Source organism: Blennius ocellaris, assembly GCF_963422515.1.
Source record: "Blennius ocellaris genome assembly, chromosome: 10".
NCBI lineage: Eukaryota > Metazoa > Chordata > Actinopteri > Blenniiformes > Blenniidae > Blennius > Blennius ocellaris.
In genome coordinates, this window is record NC_137659.1 from 13,341,026 (window position 1) to 13,354,731 (window position 13,706).

At 44.4% G+C, this 13,706-nt stretch overlaps 1 protein-coding gene across 1 annotated transcript; it reads left to right on the forward strand.

Moving 5' to 3' along the window:
• Positions 1-2,976: 2,976 nt before the first annotated feature.
• sgip1b (SH3GL interacting endocytic adaptor 1b) lies at positions 2,977-13,568 on the forward strand (the record flags this gene model as incomplete). Its single annotated transcript, XM_080503043.1, has 24 exons — positions 2,977-2,998; positions 3,227-3,290; positions 4,551-4,596; positions 4,756-4,812; positions 5,162-5,231; positions 5,777-5,949; positions 6,421-6,432; positions 7,021-7,032; positions 7,345-7,369; positions 7,527-7,590; positions 7,831-7,901; positions 7,984-8,058; positions 8,137-8,205; positions 8,278-9,039; positions 9,826-9,947; positions 10,056-10,206; positions 10,361-10,417; positions 10,718-10,829; positions 11,075-11,230; positions 11,346-11,478; positions 12,525-12,727; positions 12,952-13,022; positions 13,153-13,311; positions 13,440-13,568. The coding sequence occupies 24 exons, from the start codon at positions 2,977-2,979 to the stop codon at positions 13,460-13,462; spliced, it is 2,709 nt and encodes a 902-aa protein (XP_080359169.1). The 3' UTR covers positions 13,463-13,568.
• Between the last annotated feature and the right edge of the window lie 138 nt (positions 13,569-13,706).

The following is a 13,706-nucleotide window of genomic DNA, read 5'->3' on the forward strand; positions in this document are numbered from 1 at the left end:
AGTGCGCCCATATGTCAAGTATTCATTAGTTATTTTAGGATCTGCTTCACAGATCTTGATTGTCAAGTCCGTCCTCCTCGTATTGAATCTTTAGTGGATTTCAAACAAAAAAGGCCGAGATGTTTTTCTTCGGGAGTTATGAGCAATTATTTAAAATTTAACTAAGAACCGTGAGGAACAACAAACCAACTCGTCTGTTTCAGCTGTTAAACAAAGTGTTGATCTACTCAACTGTCCAATCAAGCGTGAGTTTATTTCTCTGTTGACGTGACACTCGGCTGAAATCATTAAGTCCAATGGGACATTGTCACTCTGCAGATCTCACAAATGGCTATTCTGACAACTTCACTTAATGAATAGAAGCAGTTAATACAATACACTGGACACTCCATTATTCAGATGTGTAGAGTCACAAATTCAAGTCACATACCTGCACTGCGAGGCCAATACTAAAAATATAAAAACATGCACTGGGGGTCTCTGAGCAAGACCCTCACCCCCCCAGCCCCTCAGGACACGCCTGTAAAAAAGACATTATTAATCTCAATCTGGTTCTTCTGTCTAAATAAAGGCTAAAATTATTATTTTTTAAAATATTGTTAAATTATTGGTATAGATTAAAAAAATAGCTCGAATGAGTCACAGAAAATGGAATATCATAATAACCTTTTATAAATGACTTCTTTAAATTTTGCTCTCTGATCTATTGCGAAAATGTGTGAATCCTATCTGAAAAGATTAACTTTTTTTTTTTATGCCTGAATACATGAAATGCCTGAAACAGAATGAATGCAGTCTAAATCCTCTTTCTCCTCTACAGCAATTCACAAATTCACCCTCATAGTGTGACTTTTATGATATTGCTCATTCATTTGCAATATAGCTTTCCACGATGAGTTTTTATTCTTTTACTGTAGTTAAGGTGTAATCTTCCTCTGCTGTCCAAATTATACTGTTTTAGTACGTATGTATGTGGTTATTGCTGACATCAGATTAGGCTTATGCTTATGAGCTTCATCTACATTGGACCTTGTAGATTCTTCTCTCTGTTTGTCTTAGATCCTCCCAAATAAACATCATTATCGATCACAAGACAGGATGCAATAATATTCATTGGCAATACTCATGCTGAGCCCCTGCAAGTCCCCGCTTTACAAAGAATAGCTTAAAAGAAAATAAAGGTTTGCAAGTGGAATGAGAAACTTAGAGGTTTCACCTTAAATTGGAAGAAAAGAAAAAGCCACAATATAAGTTGTAATTGTTATAATGTTAATAGAGATTTTGTTACTTCTCCAGGTTGAGTGATGGGTGGCTTCAGTTTGTTCATTCAATCATTTACAGGTTTCTCAATTGGTCTAACAAACTACTTTCGTGACACAGTAAACCTGCAGGAAATGCACAACATTTGTTTTTTTTTCTTCACATGTTGAATTGTGTCGTTTTCCTTCGGCGTCTCAGCCCTTCTGATTTTGTTCCTGCACGTTGCCAACTGTCAGTGCTGCAGGGATCTTGGCATTCAGTCTGGCTGACGGGCTGTAGTAGTAGATCTCTCCCTGCTCCCCCCTGAATTTCGCTAATGAAGTGGACACATTGATCAACCTTTGGTTGTTGTTTCCTCGCTATTTTTTTTTCTCGTCGGGAAGGAAGACACTCGACAGAATTGCATCAGCATGGTTTATGTTGAGGCTCAATGCAGCTGGTTCTGAACCAAAATATTTAAAGGGGTCATATTATACAGCTTTTCAACAGTTTCATATTGGTCTCGTTGGTCTATAATATGTGTATAATGGCCATCACTACTTGTCACCGTCTAATTTTGCCTAAATCCATCATTTTCCACCTAAGAATAGCGAATTATTGGCTCAAGTACACAACTCCAGAATGAATTCCAGTTTTGTATTATGCCCAGTAATGAGCAACATGATTGGTCAATTGATGCCTTTTCAAAGGCGGCCTCTGATTGGTTCTCTGACTCATCTGGGTGTGTTCAAATGCTGAAGCAGAGAGGAGGAATTTGAAGGAATTTTCTTTTCAAGATGCTGAAGAATTCTATCTGTAGACACACAGGTGGGACACATTTTATGGGCCTATGATCTATCAAATTATTCATTTCTAAAATATTGACACCTATTTGGATATCTGTACATCATTTATGTTTTTCCATTGAAAATCAACAATATTCTCTCTCTGAGAATGTTGATTTTGATTGACGGCCCTGCTTGTTCCCCTACCAATTTAATTGTGCGATTGTGACATTCTCAGGCCTTGGGACTGAGCTATAGGTGGCATGCAGATAACAAATGAGATGATAATACAGGTGCTCAGTTCAGGGGTGCAGATAGTAGCAATGTGCCAACTACAGGGGGCACAAACAAGCACATGGCGTGACGTTTGGCGTGAGGTGAGTCAGGTACAGGTACAGGTGGAAATCATCACCAATAAAAATAAGCCATGACCTTAAAAGGAAAAAAAAGACAACATCCAAACAAAGCAAGAAAAGATATAGGATGCCTCAGCAAAAATGTCAGGGAGAAAGGGAAATATATTACTGTGAAGAAGCAAAATCTGCATGTGACAAGTGTAGTATTTCGCAGTCCAGAATGCATTAGAATGTAGTTGATTATAGTTGATTTTGAACCCCCTCCCACCACGCACCCCCTGTCCGCCCCGCCCACATTGGTCGCCGACCAAAGAAATTTTGGGCACCCTGAATTTTTGGTTGGATACCCATATCACCGATTTCTGCCTAAAACCATGCTGCCCACACATGCTCTTCTTGAGAATAGGAGGAAGTACTTCCTCCCGTGGTGCCATGTGCCAGAGCAGAGTCGTCTAATTGTGGGAGGAGTCAAGGGGAGGGCCTACCATGATTGGGATTGGCTAAACCCCCAAAGGGACTATATAGGGTTTGATTTCTGATTTCCTCATTGGATCGCACACTTTTTCAAAAACAATTCAAACAAGCCAAGCAGAGAGATGAGAGACCTTCAGTTCCCAGGTATGGGGACCCATGTTACAGTTGCAAAACCATTAGAAAATTAATTTTGCATAATATGACCCCAGCATAGAGGCGATAGTGTATTTCTGCTGCATCCACAGGATACTATATTTCGTGTTGCTTTCATGTTCATCTTATTGATATGGTCACTTGTTCTTTTATTGGAGTCTAAAACTTTAAATTGATTTGCTGTGATGTTTTTTCTTTCTCCCTTTCTGTTTGCATCAGGACTGAAAAACCGAACCAGGAAAGCCCTGGGATTACGAAGGAAAGACAGGGACACAGACACCACGTGAGTTTCTTCAAACTTTTCTCCACAAAACTCAAAATTATTCACATTGTACATTCCTATGTGGAAGGAGAGGACTGCACGTCCAACCACAAGAGCTCTAATGGTCTTATGTTCCTGTGTAAATGTTTGATTCAGGCCAGGAGTACGGATGCCTTTTCTCAACATTATCATGTTAAATGGAAACTTTATTGAATATATTACAAGTGTAAAAGAAACATATAGCGGCTTGTAAAAGTATTCATACTCCTTGAACGTTTCCACATTTGGTCTGATTACAACCACAAATGTAAATGTTTATGTTTATGTGCTTGATAAACACAATGAACTGCATAATTGTGAAGTGGGAGGAACATGGTATTTGGTGCTTTCAATTTCTTTTCTTTTTTTTTGCAAATTACAAAACTGAAAAGTCTGGATTGCAAAGGCATCCATCCCCCTTTACTCCGATACCGCGGAATAAATGGGAGGCATTACCTTTCTCTGTGAAATGAATCGTGTGTCCTGCCTGTGGAGGAAGGAGCTCTCGTCAGATGACACCAAATGTGCAAAATAAGTGGTGGAAAACTGGCATTGCACATCAGACTGAACACACTAGCCCAACTGAAACATGGTGGTGGCAGCAACATGCTGTGGGGACGCTTTTCTTGAGGAGGATCCGGGAGGCTGGAGACATGAAAGGAGAGTGGTGGTTCACCTTCCAGCAGAGCTACAATGGAAAGCTTTAGATCCCAGCATTATTCATGTCTTTGGCTGGACAAGTCAAAATCCAGACTTTCATCCAATTGACAATCTCTAGCAGGACTTGATAACTGCTGTTGAGACAATTTCCATCCAATCTGACTGAGGTTTTGGCCCATTTTTCTTTCAGTCGCTCGATGTGCAAAACTGGTAGGGAAAAAAGCCAAAAGACTTACAGCTGAAAGTGGCTCTACAAAGTATAGACTCAGGGGGGATGAATACTTTAGCATGTCGCACTCTCTAGTGTTTAAATTTTTTTAAATTAAAATGTAAACCACGTATCATTATCCTTCAACTTCAGTGTTGACGCACTGCAAGCCAGAATGACTTTTCTTGCAGAACCATTCTATTGTTTATTATTGTTTATTTCACTGATGTCCTATAAAATACAATGAAATGATGCCCATTCAATTTTTTTTTTTTTTGTAACAAATTATGTTTGAGCCTTATCCATTGTATAGATGTTCTTACGTATATGTTAATTATACTTGTTTGTCTTTGTTGCTTTGTTCATTCAAACAGGAGCTCACCTGACACAGAAGGAAGTGGAAGTGGGAAGAAAGGAAGTGTAAGTACATCTGAGAGCTCAGTAAAAGTCTCCGTGCTCCTATATGTTCCTGTTTAACGTAGTGTAGTGGCTTCATAACGCAGACGGATTGTTTGTAGGGCAAAAGAATACCTAACTAAATACACCCTCGTCTTATGATATCTTTCTCTTTGATGGTAGAAAAAAGCCAACGGGGCTCCCAATGGTTTCTATGGTGAAATCGACTGGGACAGATATGTAAGTGTCTGCATCATTTTGTTTTGTTTTTTTTTTTTTTTTTCCCCCTTTCATCGAGACTGTGCAGCTCTTGTATGACACAGTCGGCATACCGTTGCAATGAGTGTCACGTGAGGCGAGGTTTAAATTTACTGAGTGATCTGTGTGAATAGAGCGATAGCTGGATTTCCTGTGAGTCAGTGGGAGCTTGAGCCAGGAAGCTGAGCGTCTCGGCGAAAACATCTGTGAAATCTAATCTACATTTATATGCAGCTGAAGAGCGCCCGTCTTTGTTACAGCGTACGATGGGTTACATTTGACTGTCACCTCTCTCTCTCTCTCTCTCTCTCTCTCTCTTTCTCTCTTGCAGGCTTCTCCTGATGTCGACGAGGAGGGCTTCAGCCTTCGGCCTGGTGACGAGGGTGATGATATCCTTTTTAGTGAGAAGGGGCAGCTGTAGTCTTGGGACTCTTCTTCTGCAAAACTATTGACCTGTTTGGATGAGTGACTCATTGGCAGAGTGCTTCTCAGCATTAAATAGGCCAAATCAATAGTCGTTGCATGTGTAGGTCCCAGCAGAGGCAAAAAAAAGAAGGCGAAGAAGGGAGCAGTAGGGCAGCTAGACAGAGCCACATTACATCTACGCTGGCATTCTAGTTGTCACACAGCAACAGTTCTAATTAACCAATGACACTCAGGTCGATGGTATTTTAGGTTGTTGCTCCCACAGGCGTCCACACCTATACATTTGAATTGGACTCATAAAGCACAGGCACTAGGGAGACTTTGCCTGAGCAAGATGATTTGGCTGGGACAGAGCGGGGGGGGGGGGTCACTTACAGCAGGTGTGATACAGCAAACTGGGACGAATTAGACAGAGATACAGACCGGACGCGTCACTCTTGTGCCCCAGCGCTGTTCCTGGTTCTAATGCATGAATTAGTGCCCAGTGTATTCCACTTTGTCCTTGACAAATCCTCACCAGCTTCCAAAGAAAAACACTTTTTCTCCTCCAGTGACTCGGAGGAAGACGAGGACAGCAAGAAAAAGTTCAAAATCAAGATCAAGCCGCTGGTGTCGGACAGTGCCAAGTGTGCCCCCCCATCTATGGATGAGCTAAAAGCCTCAGTGGGAGGCCTGGCGCTGTCTCCATCTCTGGTGAGCGCTGCCGAGACTCTGAGCTCAGCTCTTCTTCTGCTGCGCAGCTCTGAAGGGCACAAAACACATATATCACCGCACTGCTTGTGGGGCACACTCATTGACATAATTCTCTCCTGAGCACCCGTACCCTAATCCAGAGGTAGGCACTCCTGATCCCGCAGGGAAGCGGTACTGCATTTACCGACTTCCTGCATCGTCACGCTTGATTTCAATGAACGTGTCACCGCGAGGCTCTGCAGAAATTCCGGTGCTCGTCATTGCATATCAGATGTGCTTAAATCAAATGCCTGCACTTGTCTGGTACCGGACCTGTGCCCCTCCGGTACGACACGTCTGCTGTAGGTCTTCATCACAACTAACTGTGACCCTACGCTCCGTCTCAGTCGTTTATTTTTAACACTTGTTTCTACTCCGTTTAACTCTGTTTCCCTTGTCGTTTCCTCTCACATCTCTGCTGTCATCTTGTAGAAAAGAAGTCCGGTAAGCTTGTTGTGCATTCTCACGCTTGCATCGCCACCAAGGCAGATCGCATGGCATGTTCTCACTTGGTGAAGATGTTCGATGAAATGCTCCGACCACTGTGACAGTGCTCATTTAAATACTCGTAATGACTCCCCTCCTTTCTTGCATGCAGTTAAAAACAAAACCAAAAAAAAAAATCATGTTTTCTTTATCCAGTTCTTGCCCACTTCCTTTTTTTGTTATTGTTGTTTGCTTTAGCTGCAGCTTTACTTTACTTGTCTGGCAAAGCATCAGTGTTACGTAATGCAAAGCAAACATAACACACATACAGCTCCAAGCGTATCGATCTGGCCTCAGTGGCACTTCCATGCCAATATGCCAGCGACCGTCAGCGCGAAGCTCGGCGTGTCGCTCAGAGGAGACGCTTGTATTGTTGCCATCTTCAGCAGTGTGTTATGATTCCTGTTGCATTATTGTGGCTTTGTGGTGGAAGTAAAGAGGCGCGGCGTGTGTGTGTGTGTGCAGTTTTAGTTGGTGTCCATTTGACTGATTTGTCACTCACTCTCTGACCCAGGTCTGTTCTCTCTTCCTTTTTGCTGGTCTCAGAGACGCAGTCCGGTGAGTTTGTCTCTCCATCTGCTGGCTGTTTCAGAGTTGAGAGCGTGAAACACAGCTTTATGTTCTCTGCAGGGTGACCTGTTCTCATTTAGGAAATTCAGAACAAAAAAATAAAGAAAAAAAGAATGTTATGGTTCACCATGACATGATATATTGTTTACAGACAGATATCTGTTGAAACATTTTTGTTTAAGAACAGAACAAGTCAACAAAACGAAGAATTTTAAAATAAGCAATGTTTGTGTCGTACATTTAACATTATATCATTTATATCATTGATTTATCTTTTGTGTGGACTTCATTTTTTTGCAGGGGCAGATAAAAAGACATTTGTCATGTAAGTATATCCATATGGTAACACTTAATTCAGATTCTGTGTGATGTTTTGACCGAACAGCACCGTGCAAGCAAGCGGCTCTCTCTGGTCGACGTCTCAATTCCATGTGCTGGAAATACAGTAGCAAACGTTGAGTTTCACTTCATGTTTTTTGTAGGTGAGGAGATCGCCAGACCAAGACGCTCCACCCCAACACCAAGCCCTGCTCCAGAGACGCATAGGTCTGTGTTTCTCTTTGCAATATGTTCAGAATGGTCCCAAATCAAGCTTGGTTTGAAGATGCAAATTATCTCTATACAGATTAATAACAGTGTCTATAGGTGTAACATGCCCTCACTGTCAGCTTTATTGCACTTTGAGGGCTTTTTCTCTTTTATGGAGCTCTAAAGTTGTAGATCTGCACTTGTACAGATGTGGTATATCGTCAAGAACTGGAGCCGTGTGTTTGTCTCGTCCCGCAGTGAAAAGCTGCCACAGAACATCCCTGCCTTTTTTGGGGTGCCTTGTGACAGCAGATACTCCAGATACGATGGTCTGTTCCCTCTCAGCCTGACATGACATGCCTCTAAGTTTGGAATTGGTTCACTAACTTAACTTCTGTTGTCCACTGACAGTGGTCCCGGCCGATGGATGGGGGGACTCCAGACCGCGGTCAGAATCACAGCTGAGTAGAAGTTTTCCAACAGGAGGTGAGCTGATTACATCATTGCTCTACTGTATGTTGGCAGGAGTGCTGAGCTGACTGTGTGTTTTAACCTCTGTCGCAGCTCCTCCTCCGCTTCCTCCAAAAAACCTCCCGTCCAGAAATCATTACGGCTACCCCTCAGACTTTGCTGGTAAATTTCTATTTAAAAAAAGGATTCATTATTTCAACTGTAATCCTCACTGCTGTGACCCAATCTTTGTAGCTGAACTATCCAATGGAAGAGCGGCTCGCAGGTCCGCCCCCATCTACCTGAACGTCCTCTCTCCGGCTTCGTACCGAGGCTCCCCGGGCCCGGACCTGGACGATGTGTTTGGCCCCGTGGACAGCCCCCGTGCGAGTGACGACACCATGTCCCCGAGATGGGTTACGTTCACGGATGACAGGCCCCCGCCACCTGATGAACCCGCTCCCCCGCCGCCGCCGGACTCTCCACCTCCAGACACGCCCTCGTCCACACCGTCCACCCCTTGCCTCTCGCCTGGACCTCCTCCGAATGAACCCCCGCCTTCGCCCCCACCGTTTTCTCCCGGCTCCCCACCTCCTTTCTCGCCACCGGACTCGCCGCCCTGCATCCTGCTCGGACCTCCCCCCCCTGATGAACCAGCCCCTCCGCTGCCCCCTGACTTCTCCCCCTCCAACTCACCCCCTCTATGCCTCGACGAGGAGGCAATCGACGAGGAGGTGCTCCAGTTCGCAGAGTATTGTTCCTCGCCTGCTCCCATCAGCCCCGTGCCCCCTCTGCCGGCCGAGCGCTGGTCCCCTCGGATCGGGGTCACTTCTCCACTCGTCCTCGGTGGCGCTGGTGGTAAGAGGACTCCAGAGGGTGTGTACATGAGAGAAGACATGCCAGACTTCGGGGGCTCTCCCAGAGAGCTGACGCCGAGCTTCAGAGGGACGCCGCCTCCTCTTCCTCCAACCACCTACAGATCTATCATGTCTTCCCCCGGACCCTACTCAGGCAGCAGTGAGTACTCGCGTTAGGGCCGCTTTGACTGACATGTGATTGGAGATGTTTGCCTAAAAATCAAAACGGGGATACATTGGTCACGCAACTCGTCACAGGGAGGACTGATGTCTGGGTTATTCTGGCTTTCTATCAAGCAGATGTTTGGACACATTTGAAGCTTTAGACATTGTTGTCTGCCTGATACTTTTGTCAGAGTCCAAGTCTGCTTCACCAATATTCAATATGTGATACTTACACTGACATCTAGTGTTGCAGTTGTGAAATAGCAGCTGCGTTATTTTGACCTCAAACAAACAAATTGGAGCAAAATGTCTCACCAGTAACTGATATGGAACAAAACAAGGTGGGAAGTCACCTCTTACAAATATTTCAGTATTGTAATTCAATTTAGTTTTGCGTTTTGCACTCAAGTATATTTTTCTTTTTGTCATTTACCCCCGAAATTATGACTTGTTTGACATATTTACTTGAGTAAGTTAGTACATTTGCACAAGCATCTACACTTTTCTTTAGGTTTCCACAATAAGAACTATTCTGAAGTCTGTACAGATTTACAACACCGTATAGTTCTACAAATATCGAAGAATACACAAGAGTTTTGGCGATAGATGGCACACAATTCTTAACATTCATATTGGCATCAGATGTTTTTGCACTTGAATAAAAAGTTAATTTTGGCCTAAATGGAGATTTCAGAGTCAGCAGGCTGATCATACCAGAGCAAGCGTTAAAATAAAATGTCGCTGGCTGTAAACCACAGTGTGTGCACTGTGTGTACCGCAGGCCCCTCCTCTCCAGCTCGTCCCACCACACCTCAGTCTCGAGGCAGTCCTGTCCCGCCACCTCCTCCTCCTCGTCCATCCTCTCGACCAAAGCTGCCTCCAGGGAAACCAATCACAGACCTGGTACATGGGAGCACCGCTTTCTTTTCATCCGTTTTCCACGTTTCTATTTTTTATTTTTTTCCCCCCTTTGTGTCACTTTACTGACAGTTGTTGCATTTGTATCTTCAGACCCGCCCGTTCAGTCCACCAGTTTCAGGAAGCCCCCTGCCTTTCGCCCCCCTGGCCCGGGCTGAGAGCTCGTCCTCCATCTCCTCCATTACCTCACAGAGCGCAGCGTCCACGCCGACCTTAGGAAGGGAACTGAATATGTCCACCGCAGGTACGCCAGCAGCTCGGCGGCGTTCGCCCGTTCACTGTTCAGTGTTACCTGTCGTGAGTCTGAGTGCACATGTTGTTTGTCGCTCATCATCGTGTCATTGCCTCACAGTCTTGTCCCTCTCCATGGTTTTCTCCTCATGTCTCTGCGCACTCAGAGGCCTCACAGCCTCTGGTGTGGTTTGACCACGGCAGGTTTTATTTAGCTTTCGAAGGTGAGTTGAACCACAGCGCGGCTGTAGCCCCGACATCGCATGAACTGAAAGCGCCTGCATTGTTTTTCACCCGCTGTGTTCACCAGAGTGTTGCTGTCCATCCCCTCCCATACCATCAGCTAGAGCCCGACATTCATCGAGAGAAAAAAGTCCACTGTTGCTTCGTTATGTTTTGTTTTTGTTGTTGTTGTTTTTTTTAAACTACATTTACCTGTGAAACTTCAAATAGAATAGCGTGGAATCAGACATCACGTAGATGATTGAGGGTTTTAATTTTTTTCATGATTATGTGTGTTTTAGGATGCTCAAGAGGGCCTAGTCCACTTACCATGGGACCCCAGGACACCCTGCCAGTTGCTGCTGCCTTCACGGAAACCATCAATGCCTACTTCAAAGGCGCTGATCCCAGCAAGTAGGTCTATATCACAAATGCACTGATTGTCAGAATAGATTATTTAAGTCTAAAAATGGTAAACACTGATTTCTCTGAAGCGTTTGTTTTGTTGCCGAGACTGAGAGGTAGCCAAACTTGTAACGTCACTTACAATGCACTTTATGTGGAAATAATCTCCTGCGCTTTAATATTTTAAAAATGAAAGGGAACCTGACGCATAGTGCATGATTTTGTTCAGTCTGGGTCCTTTGTGTCTGTCTCAGATGTGTTGTGAAGATTACCGGGGAGATGGTTCTGTCTTTCCCCGCGGGCATAACCAGGCACTTCGCAAGCCAACCGACTCAACCCATTCTCACCTTCAGCATCAGCAACTACAACCGACTGGAGCAGGTCCTCCCCAATCCACAGCTGCTGTGCTGGTGAGAGCAACGCCCCCGGCAGAAACTGCTCCAACAATAGCTCCTCGCACGTTTTTGTGCTTGTTGGGTATCAATGTGATTGCTTCAAACCAAAAACTATGGTATTGTTTCTTAGCGATTTTGCAACAGACGGCACAGACACCAGGGAATTCTGGGTAAACATGCCAAACTTGTTGAGCCATCTGAAGAAAGTAGCTGAACAGAAGCCACAGGCGACATACTACAATGTGGATATGATCAAATATCAGGTATGAACTATTGTCTTTCTGTCTGTGCTTGTGCTGTTTAGTTGGTTGAGACACTTGTACCAGGGGAGAAAATATTGATTTGGTTGGATAGTGCAAATATTAAAGTACTGACATATTTATACTGCATGGTCACGCCCGCAGATACCAATATTCAGAAACCGCGGTTCTAAGAAAGATGAGGGTCAAAACAGGAATGCAAACACTAAACGAAGGGCCTTTTTACACGTAGCAAAAACTGTGATGTTTCAATGCGTTTGGGCCTTTTGTTTTAATGTAAACGATTATATGTGAAAACTCTGGCCAAGGTGGAGATTTGGAAAAACACTACGTCTTTATGTATGTAGACATTCAAGGGGAGACGGAGTTTAACGTCACAGTGTGCGACAGAAGTGTCATATGTGTGCAATCTATGTTTACAATCTGGCTACTGTGATGACAGTGGAAGCTGTTCGACGCAGTGATTGTTTTGACATTCGTGCAAACGTTTTTGGCTCGTTTGCATTTATCATAAATACTGTTATTATGTCAAGGAGCAGAGGCTTTTTCGCTTCTCGTTACGCTGCCGCCTTTAGGTTTGGCTCATTACCAGGTTTTTATACGAGGTTTGTGTAAATGAAAGATGTTTTGAAAATGATCTGGTGTGAAAACAATGTTAGTTTTGAAAACGTGAAGATTTTGTAGAGGCCCGGCTATGTGCCAACGTGCGTTTACAGCCAAAAAGCTCAGCTCTGTCGTGAATTAGGCCTTCGTGTGGTGAGGTGAACTGGCAGCAGCCAGACTCGGGGACGCCACATTTCTTCCTGAGCAGTGAGCGCGGGGAATAATGACTCAAAGCTGACAACAATCCGGGCAGCTGCATGCAGAGCCGCACACGTGCAGCAGTGTGACACAAAGGAGGTCATGAAGATGGGGTCAAACAATCACCTGAAACAAGACAAGAGTCGAGAGAGACTCATCCTCAAAAGTTAACTGATGACTAGATCTGTGAATTAAACCAGTGCAGTTATAAGTCTTCGTTGTTTCTTTTCTTTTTTCCACCTTTTCAGGTGTCAGCGGAGGGGATCCAGTCCACTCCCCTGAACCTGGCAGTGAGTTGGCGAGGTGACGCCAATAACACTGACCTTAGAATAGACTACAAATACAACATGGAGGCCATGGGGGCGCCGGTGCCACTGCACAACCTCCAATTCTTGGTGCCTGTGAATGGAGGCATCGCTAAACCACTGGCTATGATCCCACCGGCCACCTGGTGAGGAATCGCCATGTTTTCACACGTCTTTGTGGGGATCCATTGACACGGAAGTGTTTAGACCTGAGGCAGCAAATAGATGGGTTTGGTTTAAGAGGGTCAGATCAGTATACCGCAGACATATCTCTGCCAAGGAGCGATTTTTTTTTTTTTTTTAGCTTGTTGAAATTGTTGTAGCTTAAGACCATATGCATATCTCATCATGAAATGATTCTCTTCTGAAGGAATCCAGAGCAGCAGACGATACAGTGGAAAATCCCAAGCTTGTCTCACAGGTCTGAAAACGGAGGCAAGTGTTCTTCTTCCAACTTCTTCCACCACTCTGCATCCTGTCGTTCAGATCAGGCGTCTCCAGCACGTGTGTGACAGCTGCACACCTCATCACCCTTCCTGGCTTGTAAACAGTGTGTATGTTGCAGGAGTAGGTGCTCTCCTGGGCCGGTTTCAGATGATCGAAGGTCCCTGTAGACCCTCTCAGCTGGCGGTCCAGTTCACCAGCGAGGGAAGCACCTTGTCGGGGTGCGACATCCAGCTGGTCGGGACCGGCTACCGGCTCTCATTAGTCAAGAAGAGATTCGCTGCAGGTCAGTTTTTGTATCAGAAGTATTTGTACTTGTTCGTCCACAGAATTACTCTTCGGTGTTCAGATCTATTTGCACAGTCTTGACTGAACTCTTCCGCTCTCTTACACGTTTCATTTTGTCTCACACAGGGAAATATTTGGCAGATAACTAGTGGACCTGGTTGTGAGCAGAACCATTCAAATCAACGGCTTTTGACTGTGAAGACTTCAGATCCGTCCCACGTTTAGTGCTTTTAGGGCCATAAAAATTTTCATAGAATAACAGACCAGAGACAATTAATTGACTTTTTAACTCCATATTCAGTTGACTGACTGCGCGTGAGTTTATGCAAGTAAATGCAAATCATTAGTTTTGTGCACTTGGAACACCTACGAGGTTATGTGGAGTAAAAAAAC